The sequence below is a fragment of the Tachypleus tridentatus genome, chromosome 10, assembly GCF_004210375.1.
Source record: "Tachypleus tridentatus isolate NWPU-2018 chromosome 10, ASM421037v1, whole genome shotgun sequence".
In the NCBI taxonomy this organism is placed as follows: domain Eukaryota; kingdom Metazoa; phylum Arthropoda; class Merostomata; order Xiphosura; family Limulidae; genus Tachypleus; species Tachypleus tridentatus.
The window spans coordinates 187,053,420-187,074,057 of record NC_134834.1 but is presented as its reverse complement, the minus strand read 5'-3'; the positions used below and the strand labels follow the sequence as shown (position 1 = coordinate 187,074,057).

General features: G+C 34.6%; 2 protein-coding genes across 3 annotated transcripts in view; one reads left to right on the top strand and one right to left on the bottom strand.

The window, feature by feature from the left end:
- Positions 1-2,488: 2,488 nt before the first annotated feature.
- LOC143231150 (microtubule-associated protein 1 light chain 3 alpha-like) lies at positions 2,489-11,049 on the bottom strand. Of its 2 annotated transcripts, none has more exons than XR_013016796.1 (5): positions 10,865-11,049; positions 8,461-8,516; positions 7,459-7,565; positions 6,061-6,196; positions 2,489-3,728 (listed from the first exon to the last, which is right to left on the bottom strand). XR_013016796.1 is itself a non-coding variant. In XM_076465789.1 (5 exons), exons 1-4 carry the CDS (start codon positions 10,920-10,922, stop codon positions 6,075-6,077), a joined length of 414 nt encoding a protein of 137 aa, XP_076321904.1. In that variant the 5' UTR covers positions 10,923-11,031; the 3' UTR covers positions 2,489-3,728; positions 6,061-6,074. The 2 variants fall into 2 exon arrangements, 1 of the variants encoding a protein (XP_076321904.1); XM_076465789.1 differs by having other exon boundaries at positions 6,061-6,267; positions 10,865-11,031.
- A 5,498-nt stretch (positions 11,050-16,547) lies between these two features.
- LOC143231149 (beta-1,4-glucuronyltransferase 1-like) overlaps positions 16,548-20,638 on the top strand; it is a 68,697-nt gene continuing 64,606 nt past the window's right edge. Inside the window, exons 1-3 of the mRNA XM_076465788.1 lie at positions 16,548-16,683; positions 17,918-18,112; positions 18,689-19,708. Coding sequence (XP_076321903.1) covers positions 18,053-18,112; positions 18,689-19,708 — 1,080 coding nt within the window. The 5' untranslated portion in view covers positions 16,548-16,683; positions 17,918-18,052. The remainder of the gene's footprint in view (positions 16,684-17,917; positions 18,113-18,688; positions 19,709-20,638) is intronic.

Below are 20,638 nucleotides of genomic sequence, written 5' to 3'. Positions count from 1 at the left end.
TCAAAATAACAAAAATTACACTAATTACAGTTTCTACGGGCTTTCTCGACTTACTTAGATTTAAAATACGCATGCACAGTTCGGTTAAAACCTTATTCGTTAGTGAACACGAATTCAGACGTTTCTGCATTAGCAGCTAAGTTCGCCCTCATTATAATTTACTATAATTTAGTTTCTGTTCGTTTCATAAACTACTAAAATACCTTTTTGGATAAGTTTTTACTTACTACGGGTTTTAATATTGTTTTTGTGTTTCAATCAGTAAAGCCGTATCATACACTGAACGCTCACAACTGTTTCATATTGTGTATAATATTATAAGCCCCACCCGCAGCATAACGGCGCCTCTTTCGACACAAATCCCTCGACACCGGATTTCAATACCCGTGGTCGACAGAGCATTAAGCGTGAAACTACACAATGCGCTATCCGTGCTCTAATCACCACTACTATCAAAATTCGGTTTCTAACGTTGCAAGTCCGCAGACATTCTGCGGTGCCACTGGGGCCACTCACGTGAATGTTGAGGATATCCTGGTGATTGTTATGGAGAGGTTGTGATTGCATTTTCAGTCATTTTGATGTGTACGTTTCAATTAATAAATTCGTCAATGTCTGTTGCAACAGTAAAAGAATGTTATGTAAACTGAAAACATTTATTTCTAAAACTGACATTGTCAAGGTAGAAGATAACAATGACCCGACAATATTGTTTGTCGAAACATTGTTATCTACTGCATTGTTACCAATAACGACAAACATCGATACGAGTTTGTGATGAAGCATAGTGTTAACACAATTCAAGTATCACTACTAATTCGATACAAAATTAATTACTACAGTTAATATTTGTTATCACTACAGATAAACTGTTATTCTGATTACCATATATTTACCAAAGTGTGCTAGTACAACGTGTACTAGTGAAGTAGGTTTGTACTTAACATCGTTTTAAACTACTGCTGTTTAAGCAGAATTAACTTAGAAATCCTTTCTTCTCACGTTCTATTTCAGCTCCAACATTTGTAGATTACCGTTTAACAAGGTGAGACTTTTCTGTACAACTGATAACTAAACACTGTCAAACTAGACTGTTGTGTGCGTTTTCTTGTAGCAAAGTCGCATCAGGCTAATCTCCCGACTCCACCGAGAACCCCTGATTTTAGCGTTGTAAATCCGTGGATTGACCACTGTAACAGCGGGGGACGTCGCATTGTAAACACGATCATTTTGTGATTAATTGAAACACATCTATCCACCTAAATCGGAGAAAACTCTCGTGCAAGTTTCTGAATTTAAGATGGTGATACTTGCGTATTACACACTGATGTTGTAACACCTGTACAGAACCACTAGGACGTGTCATGTGGTCCTTTGTAATAAATGACAAATTAAAGTTTCTTTGTAGAAAACACAATTCCTGCTATTTTATTTTCATGATGCATGAACTGTATTTTATATACAGGGTGGCCCGTAAGTCACCTACCCATCCATATATCTTATGTATCCAGTGTATTTGTGTGCTGTCCCTAATTCTCGCTGCATAATATTATGCGGCGCCATGTTCTGCGAGACATTTTCCTCAACATAGCAGGAGTTATTGTTCCAAATGCCACGGTAACAGCTGCCTTCAACTCATTATTAGTATTATAACGTTGTTTATAATAACATAAGGATGGATAGAGACTTACGGGCCACCCTGTACAGCTGTGAACTGTCGAACAGATGGTTTTTTTATTACAAACCAAGAGAAGCTAAATTCGGGGGTTTAAGTTACGTGGGACCTGCTTTAAACAAAAACAAAAGAACACGGGAAGTATTGGTTCCCAAATGTTGGCCTTTTAATTTTATCTGGTGCAAATAATTGAGAATGACCTTTTTTTCCCTCTTTTTTTTTTTTTTTAATTAGGTTACAAATTGTATTTTGTTCAGATGAAAGCGCGAACTAGTGGAATTTTAATTTAAAAACGTCTGGAGTCAATATAAAGTTTTAATTTCGTCCTTAAATACCCAAAAAAGGGTTTGTTTGTTTTTTTTGGCTATCGAAAATATTTAGGAGGTACTGTACAAGTATGGTTACACTGCAATAAGAAATATTTACCTCCACTTCGTTTTGGGTAATGATTTTATTCTAGATGTTGTTGCAAAGTAAAACAGTAAAAAAGTTTAGTTCAAGAAATCACAGGTACAAATCTGCAACAGTTAATTCATTTAAAATATTGAAAGTTAAACAAACTATGTTTCTCTTAAAAGTTATTCAAACTAGAATAACGCAAATCACTTTGTTACATTATTTTATTATTATCGTGTTTCGCGAGACATGTCACTTCACGTGACATTTCTCAAATCGCTAAACGTCAGGAAAAGATTGGACAAACAGAACAAGCGTTCCGGGAAGGAACTTTATGAAGAATGATTTTACTATGGAAACATTTCGAAAACAGAATAATTTAAGTTTTCTTTCAAATGAAATAATATTCTACGTGACTATTTCAAATGTTCGTGCAATTTTATTCAAGAAGAATCTTACGTACAAATGAAAAGCAACTTGTCGGTAAAATGCCTAAAGTTACACTAAAAAACGTTCAAGTGACATCAAAACTGGAGTTCGTATACACAGTATTGCACCATTGTTTATCGTGTTAACACGAACTGCGCCTAATCACCATTAGTAACTCGATTTTTGAAACACGTTTTAATAATTAGTGAAAATTAGTGTAAATGCTAAAAAGTTTCAAACACCGAATCAAATTGTGAAGAACTAAATATTTAGAAAATCACTGCGAAAAAAAAAAATCCATAAAATTTTAAATTAGGGATTACGCGCAAAACAGTTTTGGCATAAAAAAAAATTTAGAAAAAAAATTCAACTAGTCCCAATTTCCAAACAATAACCCACGTATTAAGCCATTACTAGACTAGGGCTATTTAATATATTTTTAAGTGGGTATTTTTGAAATATTCTTAAATTAATTTAAGTGAATCAGTACTTAAGTAGATATTAAAATCACGTGAGTATTACTACAAGATCCATTACCAATTCCACCCCTTTGTAAAAAAAAAAAACACCTTCATTAGTGAAGACTATTTAGCTCAACGATATTATAGAAATTTTTGCGATATATATTATTTAAAATGAAAAAAAAAAAGGCTTTAATATTGTTTTGGAAGAATAATAATGTAGTATTACTAATAAATAAATTCGACTTCCTTTATATATAAAACAAGATTTTCAACGTGGTTAAAGACAAATGCAATTCGTTTGTTACGTATGGACCGCAGAAGTTGTATTATAGTGATAGGAATAAAAGTTAATTTGTTGAATTTCGAAGATTGTCCTTGGAACAGCTGTCGGTTGAAAGATTAGGACGTAGAATAACTAAGTGTAGTTGATTCATTCAATGTACTGGTTTTAATCCTAGCAGAGTATGCCTTCGTAAGAAACACACAGAACAACTGATGGGAAACTGGAACGGTAATCTCGGGAACAAATGGAAATGCAAGGTGTCTGTGGTCCTGACTTGTTATTACATTCGGCGATGTTGCTTCTGGATGTTTTAGGAGCCTATTACAAATTTCGGAAGTTTCTTCCAGAACAGTAATTACCTGCAATGTATTTTTTTTCGACCTATCGCCAAATAAGATGCAATGAGTCAGCTTTTTGGGTTACACACAAACACGCATGCATCCGAACTGCTGTAAAGTTCTCCTGGTAAGACTTTTGGAACCTACGAAAGAAAGAAAGAAAAAATAAATAAAATCTCTACGATATCGTTTGTGATGGCAAGTGTCGTTGTTAAAAATGTGTAATTGTTAGGTAAGGCGTACGTTTCTTTCTCCCTTGGCCTAGCATAACCTAGCGCGTTAAGGCTTGCGCTTCGTAATCTGAGGGTCGCGGGTTCGCACCCGAGTCGCGCCAAACATGCTCGCCCTCCCAGCCGTGGGGGCGTTATAACGTGACGGTCAATCCCACTTTGCCTTGGTAAAAGAGTAGCCCAAGAGTTGGCGGTGGGTGGTGATGACTAGCTGCCTTCCCTCTAGTCTTACACTGCTAAATTAGGGACGGCTAGCACAGATAGCCCTCGAGTAGCTTTGTGTGAAATTCCAAAAAAACAAACAAACAAATCTTCCTCCCTTAGTCTTGAAATTTTCACGATTTTAAAACTTGGCCGATCCTGTTCTACCACGAGCTTACTGCAGGTGAACGTGTTTCATATTGTTAGCTTTACTTACAATATACATTAAACAGTGAAGTTAGATCAGCTGTATGCAGAACCAACAGGTGTAATTGGTTTCTAAATTAACTTAGTTTTACTTTATTTTTCTTTGTACAGCTTAGCCTTTTTTGTAGATTACACTCGTACAGAACTTGTCATTTTATGTAATACGGTTCTTTTCCGTAATTATTACATACTCGTGTGTGCGCGTGGTGGAAGTTCCTTTATTCCAACTAGATTGTCTTTTCAAGACTGATTGTTTCAGTGAAATATCTACCTATAATATGTTGTTGTAATGTACAACCTTGATTTTGGTTGTACATTTTTCATCCAGAATTTTTAGCAAAATATAATTTTATATGAAGTATGAAATAAACATCAGCTGTCTCCTTCGTAATAATTCAGGTTAAGATGGTTTGTGTTAAACGTACGAAATTTTTGTTAGGAAGTGCTACCATCTATTAGAAAACATTTTAAGTAATGTTAATTACGTGTGGTGTTAAAGCAGAAGTAGATTAATACACCAATAACTAGATAGGTGTTACAATTGTAATTTATTTCACGTCATCTCATTAATATTGGTACTTTTTAGGAAATAGTAAGTAGCGAAGTGAGTGTTTTACATCTTCAAGCCCGGCATGGCCAAGCTTGTTAAGGCGTGCGACTCGTAAACCGAGGGTCGCGGGTTCGCATCCCCGTCGCACCAAACATGCTCGCCCCTTTTAGCCGTTGGGTCGTTATAATGTGACGATCAACCCCACTATTCGTTGGTAAAAGAGTAGCTCAAGAGTTGGCGATGGGTGGTGATGACTAGCTGCCTTTCCTCTAGTCTTACACTGCTAAATTAGGGACGACTACCACAGATAGCCCTCGAGTAGCTTTGTGCGAAACTCAAAAACAAACTAAAAAAAAAAAAACATACCTCACGCTCGATTTCTCAAAATTTCCTTTCAATTCCACTTTTTGTCCCTTTATTTCCAGTTCACTTTTAAATTAAATTCAATCGCTAACGTAAGCATAAACAGCTCCAAGTTTAGGCACTTTCTACAATATAAAAGCCTGTGAAGGACATTATTCTAAAACCAGATGAGTGCGTGCGCGCGCGCGTCACCATGTTTTATGACGTCAAAATAGGTAACATCTGTATGAGAAAGCTGGGCACACGTGAACAGACACGCGGAAATGTGTTCGTCCCTCTAGTCTCACACTGCTAAATTAGGCACGGTTAGCGCAGATAATCCTCGTGCAGCTTTGCACGAAATTCAAAACAAACATGCCCTATCAACGGCTATGAAAAACAAGTCAAAAACTAGCGCAAATATACGTTGGAAAATTATTACAAGAGAGCCTTTGTTAAAACAAACGGTTGGTACCAATTAACTATAGGAAAGATGACTACATTTCTTCAAAACAAAACGTGTGTGTGTGTGTGTGTGTGTGTGTGTGTGTGTGTGTGTGTGTGTGTGTGTGTATATCACATGGCCATCGTACGTTTTAATCTTTTATCTAAAGGCACCAACATGTAGCAGGTTCTCGGTAACAGAACTATTTTCGGTATCGCCAGTTTTAAACGGAACTATTTTAGGATCCCCATTTACTTTAACACTCCTACGAAAAGTGGGGCCTAATAGGCCCCAGAGCAACTTGAAAGGTTATTAATATTAGGCTAATAATTTTGTATTTAAATGAAATTACCATTTAAATCCATTAATGAATGGATTAACGAGATTCCCACTGTTCCTATCTACTATCTAGCGAAACCACAGCCAGGGGAACGGGCTTGGAGAAATCAGGACTAGAAACGTCTTTTCGTAGGAGTGTTAAACGAATTTTTACAACTTACCGATGTCCGAATCATCACGCACGGTCTTGCGCCCCTTCTCCGTCTGCAGATCCAAACATTTCTTGCGACGCGTAGTTTGTGTACAAAAACCCGTCTTCATCTTTGTACTCTTCGTACAGCTCGGAAAATGACGTTGCTAGTGAAGGAACAATCTTCCCTTTAATCAACACATAGAGAGTCTGTCTTCGAGTCATGATCAAACGATCTCTAAATATTTCCCAATAATAATACAATGAAGGTACATCCAATAACCGATTACAAAAGAAAGGGATACAGTAGAATCACATACAAAACAAAACAAAGCTGATGAGTCTTTTCCGATAATTTGGATTGGTTCTGTTCAAACACCATTTTGCTTTAGGCAAATAATTAAGCTGAGGTTCAAATTTACCATTCCTGCCATTTACTTACGTTCAACATGCTGGATTTAAATTAGAGTTTTAATGTGTTTATTTTATTTTAACTAAACAACTATTTAAGAAGTTTAAAAGAAATTATTGGAAAGATGGTGCTGCTATCTTTTGGCAACTATTTTTATTAATATTAATAGTGCAAGTTTGGATATACGATGTAGGTATCTTATGAATGAGTTTAACACTGTTCTTTACCTCTGACATCACCAAAGGATACTTTCTTAGATGTGACCTATGAAGTTTTTTGTTGTTTTTTTTGAAAGCATCTGTCCAATGAGAGATCAAAGGTGGTTTTAAGGGTTGTTTCGGTTCACATTTCTTAAAGTGAAGAACAACTCTTTCAACCTCCTTACTTTTCTAGACTTCTTGATCGAACAAAGCTATTGTTTTAACACTTTCATTATAACCAAGCGTTTCTAACGTTATGGTTATGCAACTTCCATTGTTGAATGTTATCCCTAAACTTTAGGACTACCAAAAACGGAATCTATTTTTTTTTAGAAACAAATTGAGAATCAAGACTTATTATTATTGCTACATAAAACACATTTAATTTTAGCAACGTTATCTACACCAGGTGGTCATAAGACATTATGTAAGCGAATAATAGGAAATTACATAGAGGATGCCTTAACATTTGACTAACAAATAGTTTACTGTGGACCCTTTGTTTAAACAGGGTAATGCGTGTGCGCAAGTCCGTCATTATGTCATCTTCCGTGCTTTAAATTACGGAGTTTGACTCAATGAATAGATAAGAATGTTGTAAAAATTACAAAAACATTAAGAACGACTGTAAATTGGCAAAGGAATATAATAACATACATTTCGCTAGGATGTTAAAACATACGACTTTGGCCAAATAGAGACCAAACGTCTCTATTTGATGATGGGTTTCGTTCCTCCCCCCACAGAGGGCGAATCGAGCGAACCACCAAGCCAATTAAAATACAAGTGATTTAAAATGCTTCCCCTTAACGTTCACCTGAGGACTGAAAGAAACTGGGAGAAGGTCATTTCCTTTGGTACGAGAAATCTGTAATTTCTGATTACTGGCAGGTTAACTTCTTTATGGAATCTCTCGACAATAACCTAGGAGAAGAAAAACAAGGAGACTTTAATGCAGTTTTGTTTGGAAACAAAATCTGTGGTAACATTAAGGAAAGCAATGTGATTTATCTTACTCTAATTATTCGTATTCAACAACGAGAATAAATAAATAGATACAAATATTAATATGAAAGGCAAGATACAATAAATGCTACAAGTTAAATTGAAATGGTAATAAAAGCACATCGTGAGACGTGCAGCACGCACGGGTGATGTTCTACACAGTTTATATCTTTAGTTGAAAGACAGAACGGCACACTTTTTTTTTAGGAGAGGTAACCTATTGATTACATTTCATGTAAATATTGAGTACTATATATAAAGTTACTCGTAAAAAAAAACACGTAAAATTGCCATATTGTTTTCTGAAAGAAAATTACATTACTACCTTGTCAAGGAGAGTTAACCCTTTACTATTGAAAGCCTATAATACTCACAAATTAATTTAATATCAGTAAACTCAACACATTCTAACAAGCGCTAAAAAGTCCCCTTTAGAAAAAGGTTACTCTAGCAATAACCATCTCTCATTCTGAGGTGCATTTTAGAGGGTAGGCAGCTGTTGTCAACACCACCCACCAAATTCTCGAGTTGCTATAAACAAATAGTAGAATTAGCCTTCACATTATAACGTCCCCATGGCTGATAGGTCGACCACGTACAGCGACAGGATTCAAAGCAACCGGTGATCCGCAGATGACAACTGGGGAGCCATAACCAGGCGAGACAGGAACATGTTAACGGTACTTAATTCTATCGGATACGCTGAAAGACCTGTAGCCAAGGGTCATTTTCCTCGCAGAAACTTAGACCTATAGAATAAAGGTGCGAGACGTCACGTGTGGTTAGGTTTTGAATATTAATTATTGATACTTACAGGTACCTTTGTAGGAAACACTTCCTTCACCGTTTCGATTTGCTTTTTTCTGTTAGCTGCAGAGATAAAAGCAGTAACAATTTTCAATACACTTAGTTACTGGATAACGAAAAAGTTTATAAAACAACACACACGGATAGATTAACTGATGAAGTAGTGATATTGTGCTTAGCAGTTAGAGAATAAAAACACTAAACGGAACAAACTGTCAAAAAAGTCCTACTGTTGGAGAAACTAGTTACGAACGTACAATAAGAGCTTCTGACGCTTCCGTTTATTTTGTGGTTTGTGTTTTCTCTAAAAAATGAATTTACTCGAACTTTACTTGAAATATCGTTTTCAAGACTTTCTGCTATGAAGGCCAGTGAAAAATCTGAGACGCAAATAAAATTGGAATCTGTTAATTACCGAGAAATGCTGTTAAACCTTGCTGAAAAACATCTTACTACTGAAGCACAAGAATGCGATATCATGTTATAACGGTTTAAACTCTTACATGTTAAACTGGATCAAAAACGTGGGATTCCCCCCCCCCCCCCGAGATGTTCACCAATTTACTCTTGTTTCAAAGCTTCAGTAAACAAAAGTCCGTTAACAACTGTGATAATTCGACTAAGATAGTAAACAACAGTGGATGCCACTGTAACAAAGTGGAAGCGTATTTGAACAATATAGCCTATAGAAATTAAAGTATATTCCGAAGAGCACAGGATCATTTAGCGAGTGGCAGGCTTAAACAGTGTTGTAGGTTTAAGACCACAACTTACACGTACAGTGCAACTCAATATGCGCGGTAGTAAATAGTAATAAATATTCGTAAGTTATACAGGGTGGCCCGTAAGTCCTTACCCATTCATATATTTTATGTATCCAGTGTATCTGTGTGCTGTCCCCCCATTCTCGCTGTATAATATTATGCGACGCCATGTTCTTCAAGTGTAAATTGGCTTACATCGGCCATATTTCTTTGAAAGAAAAAGAAACATTTATAATACATGCGTAATTGAATATAACAATAACATATAGATGGGTAGGGACTTAACGGGCCACCCTGTAGTTAAACTAAGATGTAGTAGTATGAAAAGTAACGTATTGGAACAACATGGAATCTAATAGTCAATCTCGGGCGTTTCTCTTCTGAATTAAATAAAATAATTGAATCTTAAAGCTAGTCCTTGTCATTCAAGTATTTAAAGCTTAAATTCACTACTTCTACGACATACAAAGACAACCATTCCAAACGCCAACCACCCTGTTAAACAAAAAATATCTTAGCTTAAGATGGACTCCTACCATGTCAATATTTAAACAGATAAAATTCTATCTGCCGTATCACTAGCAATTGAGGTTCTTATAAGCTACCCTGGAATACGCTACAACTTGTGGCAAAATTCCTTGGAATTGTTAAGCCAACATATTACTTAACCTTTCTATCCGAAATGTCATTATTACGAGCCGCAGCTCCCTCTAAAAATCACAAATCCACAATATTAAAAATACAGCTTACAACAATATCAATATTAGACGAGCTCACGCAAGTTCATCTGTATGCTGGAGTTTAAAAGACATCTTGCAAACTTCTGCGTTTTTAAGTCTGGAAATAAGTTTGCTAGTATCAATATATTTTGTTATTTCACATCAGAAATATCGTACAAAAAAAAAAGGTGCTCTAAAATAATCCTTGAACACAACTACATGAAGGGTTTAGGCAGACGGCAATAATTTTACGAAACGATAAGTCGTGACCTTTCAAGTGTTGAGAGAGTGACGAAAGGTATCGTTACTGAACTTTTCCATCATCCTCGTCTCCTGTCAACAGCAGAGCAGTAAACAGATTTCTTTCTCAGATCAGATAAGATCTTTCTGCAGAGTCACAGATTAAGAATATTACCATTCGCCCCCTCCCTCAAATGGTGGGACAAGGTTACCTTCCTCAAATTTGTTATACATAGTTGAGGAGAGGGAAGACTGAGTTTTAGGGCGATAATCGGCTTAAATAAATACAAATTATTAAAACAATAGAAGTATATAACAAATACGTCACAAATTTTATTAAGCCTTATGAAGCACATCTCCGGATTTTGTTTTTGGTAAAAAAAAAAAAGTTATTTAAATTAGACTTGGAAATCTTAGGATGATTTATAATGTCTAAAGAAATTAGATCAAAGTAAAAAGACATATGAATTTCCTTTACGATTTCTGCACCAAAATAAAACTACCAGAAAGCTCCGGTGGCCCTTGAGTAGCTTTACCCGAAATTCAAAACAAACCAAACAAAAACTACCAGAAACACAAGAGAAACTTCGTTTGAAGTAAAATGAATTATGCTTCTTAAAATTAAACACTTACGTACACCTATAATCGAATTATTTTAATAAATATTTAGTAAACAGAGACATCTTACCAAAACTGAAATGCTGCTTAAACGGACTTTTCTTTGCACAACATTTACCCGGTGCCATTAACTCAGATTATACCCACACTTGAAAAAAACACACTTTAGTCTTTACAATACACCTACACCGTATAACCAACGACTATAAGAGTGGTCATGTGATGACTACGATTTATATGTTGATTGGTAACAGTCAGGCACGTCTGTGTATGGTGAAGGGGAACTGGGAACATTTGTGGGCCTCTTTGCGTAATTCCTGAAAAGAAACGCCAATCAGTTCTCTTACAATCTGTAAGATTCTTTGCTTTAAATAAATTAAATAGTAATAAAAGTCGTGACACTACAGTTTAAAAGATACAAATATATCACATTTCAGTTTATTTCAGTGCATCGGAAACTAGTACATTTCATTCGATATATGTTGGGTAACTTAACTGTAATTAAAAGCGATATCTATCTTCATTTCGGTATAATACATTCATAAAAATAGCGCTTTGAAAAACAGTAATATAAGTTGATTATACTGAAAACAAATTGGGTGTCTTTTTAAATTTTAGTTTTTATTTTTCGAACGTGTTATTTTTACTCGCGAAAGTACTCGGTCTCCTTTGAGTTATTAGGTTGATATATTTTAGGTTACTACGTCTGTGTGTGTTTATCCTAAACCTGTTTTAGCATAGAAAAGTATTTAAAAATATTTTAAACTTTAATTAGGTATTACTTATCATCAAGTAACTTTATCATTACGTTAAACTGTCTGATATCACAAATTTCCAACAGATTTTATCAGAATCTATTGCAACTTTTACCGTTCGATTAATGTCTGCCCATTGCAATATTAGTGACGGAGATGCAAAGGGGCCGTGATGGGGGTTGCTGTGAAACCTTATAAATGTAGTGAATGTTGGTATGAACTAAAGAAATTAATAAGTACGCCTAAAGCCAAGACAAAGTGTGAGATAACCTCGCATTGAGTCAAGTGCATAAAACTTATCATGAAAGTAAATATATCGATCTAAATTTAAACTTAAATAACAAGAATAAACCTCTTTAATCAATAGAGAATCTACTTTAAGAAAAAACAACCATTGTGTGAACACATTGTTATTATATGACGAACCAGTTGTTTTCTATGCAGTTTTTCGCAAGCTTGCTTCATTGAAAAGATGCGCATGCGCGTATGCACTACTATGTACGTGTATGTTTGTATATCTGTAATTGATATTTGTAATATAAGGAACGGAACCACTTTTTCGAAGTTTTTTTTTGTTGTTGTTATTAGCTTCCCTTATTAAAAAGTTGGGTACACGCATGTTTGCACGCACGTGGATGAGATAAGCAATAATACACAAGTGCGCGCCCTCACACGGTGAACTTAGTATAAGTGGAAAAAATGTCTGGCCTATAGATTCTTTCCTCTTGGAGCTATTGCGGTGAGACACACACACGGACACGTTATTTTATTATTACGGTCCGGCATGGTCCGGGTTGTTAAGAAGCTCGACTAGTAATCTGAGGGTTGCGAGTTCGAATCCCCGTTACACCAAACATGCTCGCCCTTTCAGCCGTCAGAGCGTTATAATGTTTCGGTAAATCCCACTATTCGTTGGTAAAAGAGTAGCCCAAGAGTTGGCGGTGAGTGGTGATGACTAGCTGCCTTCTCTCTAGCCTTACACTGCTAAATTAGGGACGGCTAATGCAGATAGCCCTCTTGTAATTTTGCGCGAAATTCAAAAACAAACAAGCCTTTTATTATTATATATTTCATAAAGTGCTTAATTTAGACGTTTTTTATTTATCATATACATTAGAATGTTTTGCTTCTTCCTTATCTATAAGCGTTCTAATAATTCTTGACGTTTATTCATTTATGTGTTAATATATTTAATGTTTGAAGAGAGGTCCGTCGTTTCGTCACAGGACCTCAGGTCATTGTGTAGACCTGGGAAGGTCAGGTATTATTTCGATTTCTTCTTCCCTCCTGAACTATTATTTTTTAGACTCAATACATAAATTTGGTGATTTCACATTTCATTTGTTGTTTCTGGTACTTTTTCCTTTTGAGGGCCGTGTTCATGAATTTTGTTATTTCTAGTGTTAGATAGTCTTGGGTATGAATGATTAATTTATCTTTTAGACCTACGTAGTTTTTGTTTTCAGGGTTTGTAGTATTGGGTTTACTAATAGCTGTATCATATATGGTACTAATGGTGTAGGGTCTTTTTTTGGTCATTTTGATTCTGTGAATTTTATTTTGAGTGATAAATTTAAAGAATTTTTTTATATTCCATCTGTAATTAGGTTAAATCTATTAGTCTACCAAACACAATTTTCATAAAAACATAATCGTAAAAGGCATTTAATTATATATCAAGTGGTTTAGTTACATATCAAAGTATTAGTTCAATGATGCTTTTCTCACAAAGATTTTGTAACGGCGTTTTGGTAACTAGTTTTGCAATTCTATGGTTTTTTGATATAAAAGTTTGGTTATGTTAGAGCCCAATATGTTATTATGTAAGTAAAATTAACACGTGTTATACATACTTTACGAAACCTCAGGTACTTTAATATACTATAAGCATTATACTTTATGTTTTTATTAGAGTAGGTTTCATCTCCCCTTCCGTGGCACAGTTGTATGTCTGCAGACTAATACTGACAGAAACCGGGTTTCAATACCCTTAGTGGGATGAGCACAGATAGTTCTTTTGTAGCTTTGTGATTAACAACAATAAATTATCTTTCGTACAAATAATGTTCGTTCCGAATCAGTATGTAAGAAGTTATGTGGTTCATAAACGATAGTAAACAATCCTTATACTTTACAAGATTCGGAGGACCGGCATGGCCAGGTGGGTTAAAGCGTTCGACTCGTATTCTGAGGGTCGCGGGTTCGAATCCCCATCCCACCAAACAAGCTCGCCCTTTCAGCTGTGAGGGCGTTATAATGTGACGGTCAATCTCACAATTCGTTGGTAAAATAGTAGCCCAAGAGTTGGCGGTGGGTGATGATGACTAGCTGCCTTCCTTCTAGTCTTACACTGCTAAATTAGGGACGGCTAGCACAGATAGCCCTCGAGTAGCTTTGTATGAAATTCAAAAACAAACAAACAATCATATAAATAAATGTTGTCTTATATGTAATGTTTTACGACAGTGTGGCTGAAATAAATAAAGTAGCTGGGAAAATGTATTTCGTTTCACATTGAGCCACATTAAAACATATACTCGATTGACTTAATGATGCGTTAACCGTAGTATTGTTAATCAGTTGAACATGTTTACTTTTTAAGACATAAAAGAAAAGTATTGCGATGGGATGGGGTGAACTTATTCCTGTTTAGATTATTCTAAACTATTTTAGTACTATTATACAATATTTTATTATCTTGGTCTTGCGACATACAATCATTACAAAATCATGTCTGAAACAAGCATGTCGGAATGTCGTAGATAAATATAAATTGTAAGACAATCAATAAAAACGTTTTAAAACACCATATAACAATTTTATACAATAAAAATCTCTATATTGTACACATAAAATACAAATTTTGTTGTATGCGACGTGTTACAAAAGTGTAGTGCAAGCAATAAGAACGTTTCGGGTAATAACCAGTACAAACATACACACAAACACACAAAAATATTAACAGCGTACTGTCTGAAATTGGCTAAGGAACTGTGGTTTCCTTTAATTTCGAATAGCCAAGGCAACTGATTGGATAGAAAAATAGACTAAATAAAAATTGTTAGCAAAACAATGATATTTAGTCCCATAATTTCGTTATTAGGGGGACACGCCCCCTTCCCCCAGATTACGACGTCTGTGTGGGAAACTTGAATTATAATTGTTGGGGCGTTGTCTGTTCTTCTTTATCTACCCTTTACGACCATATTGGATATATTGTAACGAAAGTAATAATATTAAATGAAATATTGCTGTAAACAGAGCAGTTCTTTATTACTGATAACTTATTCCGTAGCTTTTCTCTAAAACAAACAAAGTTTCGTTCACCGAGTTACTTGTCTCTAACGGACACGTAACCCTATCGAGAATTACATTGAATATGACATCAATAGAAATATGGCTCTTTATGTAAAATATGCATTTTTTCTGATACTCCTTACATTTTACAACATTTCCGTGCATTCTAGAACATTCTTTTTGTGAGATATGATGCGTTATCCCAAAATGACGAAGGGCCAAAACTGCCATCTTTAAGTTTTTCACCTTGGTTATGATGGAACATCAATTTATTTTCGCCATTATGTATTAAGTTTATTTCTAGTATGACCAATGGAATTTATAATGAAATTATCTTTAATCTTTAAGCTTATATCTGAGCTTGGCTTCTTATTCCTATACGTAAGGGCCCGGCATGGCCAGTCGGCTAAAGCGCTCGACTTGTAATCTGAGGGTCGCGGGTTCGAATCCCTGTCGCACCAAACATGCTCGCCCTTTCAGCAGTGGGGCGTTATAATGTGACGGTCAATCCCACTATTCGTTGGTAAAAGAGTAGCCCAAGAGTTGGCGATGGGTGGTGATGACTAGCTGCCTTCCCTCTAGTCTTACACTGCTAAATTGGGGACGACTAGCTCAGATAGCCCTCGTGTAGCTTTATGCGAATCTCAAAACAAACAAACAAACATATAAATAAATATTATCTTATATGTAATGTTGTACGACAGTGTCGCTGAAATAAATAAAGTAGCTGGAAAAATGTATTTAGTTATACATTGAGCCACATTAAAACATATACTCGATTGACTTAATGATGCGTTAACTATAGTATTTTTAATCAGTTGAACATGTTTACTTTTTAAGGAATAGAAAAAAAGTATGACGGGAAAATTTATGAACGATTTAAGGTTAGGGGTATATGTTAGAAAAGAATAAAAAATATAAATCTATATTTTTTCACAATCGAATTTCGTTTTAAATCGAAATGTAATGATAGTTTGCGGTTCTTGGTTATAAAGCTGCGTAAGACAAATGTATTTTAAGCCATTTTTTCTATTTTGCCAGAAACAAGAACTCAGATAAAATAAAAGTTGTCACTTCCTTCTATATATGTAAAGGATATTGGATGGAATGAAATCTCCCTGTAGAAGTGCTTACACTGCTGAGCAAATGTAGTTTACCGAGAAACATTACTTACAGTAAAAAGTTGTAAGGTAAAGGTGTATTTTAAGATAAAAATACGAAATGAAACTTATTTCGATATATAATCTCACAGTATTGGATTTGGTCAAATAAAATATTTATACTTACAATACGTTTTTCACGATTTATGTTTTTCTGTTTAGATATTTAAATATGTTCCCAAATGCTTAACAATACGTAAAATAAATCTGGCAATCGATATGACATTTGTTTAGTTACGATAATACCATATTCATCAATAGTTATTGAACACCAATGTTGTAGTAAATATATGCGTTATCACTATAAGCACATTAATGCAAACAGAGATAATTACAAAATGAATATAGCAACGTTTTCTCACAGTACCTGAAGATCCATTTAAAATATCAAAAATTGTTTATTATTCCTGACATGGCGTTTACAAAAAAATAACCCATAATTTCCTGTCTGATATTATTACACGAAACTATCGCTAGATGACACTATATAATGTTTACAAAATTAGCCACGTGATGGCTCTGCTGACGCGTGCTTCTTAATATACTTCGCAGGGCTGCATTAATCCAGGTGTAATATTAAAGTTAGTGGAGAGACGGTGAGCGAAGTGATGCAGTTATGCATAAGGGCCAATGGTAACAAATTATCATTGTCAAGTAGTGATGTTTTGAGATGGGTTGTAAGTATTTTGAGATTTTTTGATTAACAACTTCCTTACTTAAGCCTTGAACGCGAAGGAGATATGACTACAATTCCGGAATTTGCAGAACTTATAGCGAAGTAATACTACATAGTATGTAGTAATACTAATATAGAGTAAATTGCCATACCTTACGGCTTTTCAGCTCTACTCTTCCATTCGTATTATCATTGTAAGATATATACTTATAAATTATGTCGTATGGCAGTGAGGCTTTGAAATTTGGGTCTGGCATTAATAAAGTACGGTTTATAAATTTCGGATAGTCTTAACTTCCATTTTTTAATTTTTCGTTGCTGCCAGTCATAGTCAGTACTAATTAATTGAATAGGTTACTACACCATTGAGAACTAAGGCGTTTTACCTCACTTAAGCCAGGCTGGTAACGTTGTGATCAAACACAGTGTATTCGAAGTAAAATTGGAGACAGAAGGTTTAGCGATACTGCAGGAACAGCATTATATTTCTGATGTATGAAAAGTACATTGTACTTTGTCAGAAAGAGTTTTTAAAATGATCTATAATTAAGCAGTTATTCTTTCTTGTGTGACAGAGCAATACAGTTTAATCTTAGGCTGTACTAGTTATGTAATAAAGAAAACAGTAAGTTATATATATGTGGATATATGATTTAAATATGTCGTTTCGTTACCTCACTATGTGAATAATCTTCCCTTGAAGCAATGTTGTTAAAAATCATTTTTAATACGTGAAAAGTATATCATTTTCTGTCGTAATAATACATATAACATTTAATTTTTTTATGTATTCATTTATTTTACAAAATTTAAAAATCCTCATAACAAGAGACAAATTCAGTTTAATGTAACTCAGTATTTATCGCTAAGGTAATGATATTATTAAACAGTTTGAGAACGTTTAGAACTGGATCTGAGAAAGTTGAAGCATTAAACATGATTGGACACACAAACATACATGTCCAAATTATAAGCAGAAAAAGATAAATATTTGCAGAATAATGCTACAATTTTTTATTGTAATAATAATGTTCTTTTTTGTTTTTAATTATACTTAGTTAATTTAGCCAGATTATCAGTTTTTTAATAAATTGTATTTGAGGTTGGGTTGAAAATAAGTTTGAAAATTTTTTTTCTAAATTTGATTTATTTAGACAGTTATCTGTTCTTGATTTTCAAACTAAAAACTGAGATATTCTTGTGAATAAATTGTTTAAATTTAAAACTGAATCCAGGTATAGTGTCGGATTTGCAGATGACATGAAATCCTAGAAAAATAAATGTAGAACAGATGGAGAACTGTGGAAAGTGGTTGTAGGAAAACTTTCACCGGGATGTTCTAATACTGGGTGAAACTTGAACTGGTCGACATGCCAGCTTTGTGGAAACGAGCTGTAGTTTTATTAGCATTGGTAATAGCTATTTTACAGGTAGGTGTCTCACTCTGTAAACCTTACATTTTATCAAGCTTGTACAACAGTATATTATGCATAGGTTTATTATATGTCAATGTATCTGCTAAGGTAGCCAAAAAATACACAGTCTCACAAGTTAAACCTTGCAAAAGGATGAAGAAATCATAAACATCATTTTCAAAGGGTAGTACTTTTTGAAGTTTTAGCATATTTTGTTTAAAAAAGATAAACTACTGAAGAGAAACATAGTATGAAACATTTTGGTAATGAATTATAGCTATTACAATAGCGGGCTTCAGTTAAAAGATAAATAATAGTGTTTTGATATGCAAAAGTCATATTTACAAAGAAGGGATGAAGATTTTGGGTAAACATAAAGACTACAATTAATAACATTCCATAAATAAGTCTGTCAGATAGATATAGTGTGTTTTTAAAAGTAAGAGTATTAATTCTTTATAAAATGAAACACTTTTTAATCTTTTTCCTCAGATTTACAGTTGAATAAAAATGCCATTTAGATAATATTACCCAGTGAGCATTTAAAGTTTTATTCACATGTACCTTAGATGTATTTTACGTAATTTTAAGGTGATCCACATGACTCTCCTAAGTCGACTGGAAAGGAAAAAACATAATCGTTTTGAGAAGAATTTGGGTGATGGAAAAGCCAGAGAATATGAAGAGTCAACACTGAGAGAGGATCGTGCTCGGATGCTAAAAACGATAGAGCAAAGTAGTGTCCTAGATTCCAGTGGTGAGTTCCGGATCATTAATTTTCTTATGAGGGCAGAATCGCTAGGTCCCCGTAATAACATTAGACAAGATATAAGTATAGTGACTCATACAACAATGAATCATCTCCATTATCTTAGTAGATTAAGTGACAGATGGCAAGGCCCAATGTCGGTTTCAGTTTTTGCCATCACGCAGGATGGTTCACTTGCTGTAGAAAGCATTCTTTATCTAAGACATTGCTTTCCATCTCTTCGGTACAATACCAGTTTTCATCTAGTTTATCCATTAAAAAATCCCTCCCAAGAAACTGCCTTGCATCCGGATAAATCTCCCATCTTTGGGTCTTGTGATGACTTGTTGAGTGTTGTTCAGGGCCTCAAAGTTACTGACAACTATGCTCTTGGAATAGCTTATCCAAACAATCTCTTAAGAAATGTTGCTAGAAAGAATGCTTTAACTGAATTTGTTTTTGTCATAGATATTGATCTTTTTCCAAGCATTCATTTGCACAGGGATTTTTTGACATTTGCCAAAGAGAATAGATTACTTCTGGATTCTCACAGAGATGATAAATCTGTCTATATTGTACCTGCTTTTGAGGTGAAGAAGGGAACTGAGGTGCCTGCAGAAAAAAAATCTCTGTTACAATCACTAAAGCTCATGGAAGCTAGGCCATTTTATTTGGAACTCTGCTGGAAGTGCCAGAAGCACACGGATTACGATGCTTGGGAGCACGATACAACATCTACCAAGCTAGACATTCTATTTGAAGTCCTGTGGAGAGACCCCTGGGAGCCCTTTTACATCTCTCGAAACACTGTACCATTTTATGACGAGCGCTTTCGACAGTATGGGTTTAACAGAATTAGCCAGGTAAGATGCACTGTTTACATTTAAGTGTTTTTTATAGAATTTCACTTTAAATCTACCTGAGAACTGTCTGTACTAGCCACTCCTAATTTTAATGGGATGGACTAGAAGGCAGCTGTGTTCAATATGACCCACTGCTAACTCTTAAACTACTTTTCTCAGACCAAATGGTGAAATATTGCCATTGCTCTGATTATACAACAGTGGCTTTAAAGTGTAAAGAACGTATTTTTATTTCGGGCTGCAACAAGAATGAAACCTCAGATCCATAGTCCGGTATACCAACAGTTGGACTTTATTTGACCCCTGGTATCATAATACTTAAGTATTGATACTAACTTGCTCTGTCTAACTTGATAACATAAACAGACTATACAAAAGTGATTTTATTTAACCCAACCTTTTGTTTTCTTATCACTTGTATTTCATATTAGTTGGGTATTTTCTCTTGCCAACAGAGAGTGTATTTAAGTAAACCTATGGAGTTTGTTAATTTCTTTGGGATTTTTGGGTGCTTAAGGTACTTCTTGTATTAAAGATACAAAACTAAGGAATAGTCATAAAATCTTCATTTAATTGTTTAATATATGGAGATGCACTCTTACTTTTGAGTGTGTACTTTTAAGATTTGTTTTATTTACCCTAAAGGTGAATTAAAAGGCATTTTATATTCATTTTGTGAATAATAGAAACATTATTTTTTAATATATAAGTGTTGAGCATTTTCTGTAACGTGCATGTGTGGAAGACATAGGTAAGGATTTTATTCCCTGTGGTGGACAGAGTGCAGATAGCTAATTGTGTAGCTTTGAAAACAACAATTGTTTTGATCAAACATGTTGTTTTTATTTTACGTTAAGACTATATTTATAGTTTATTCTTTTATGCAAGCTTAATTACAGTTTAATAAGAAAGTAATAATTTAAAAAAGTA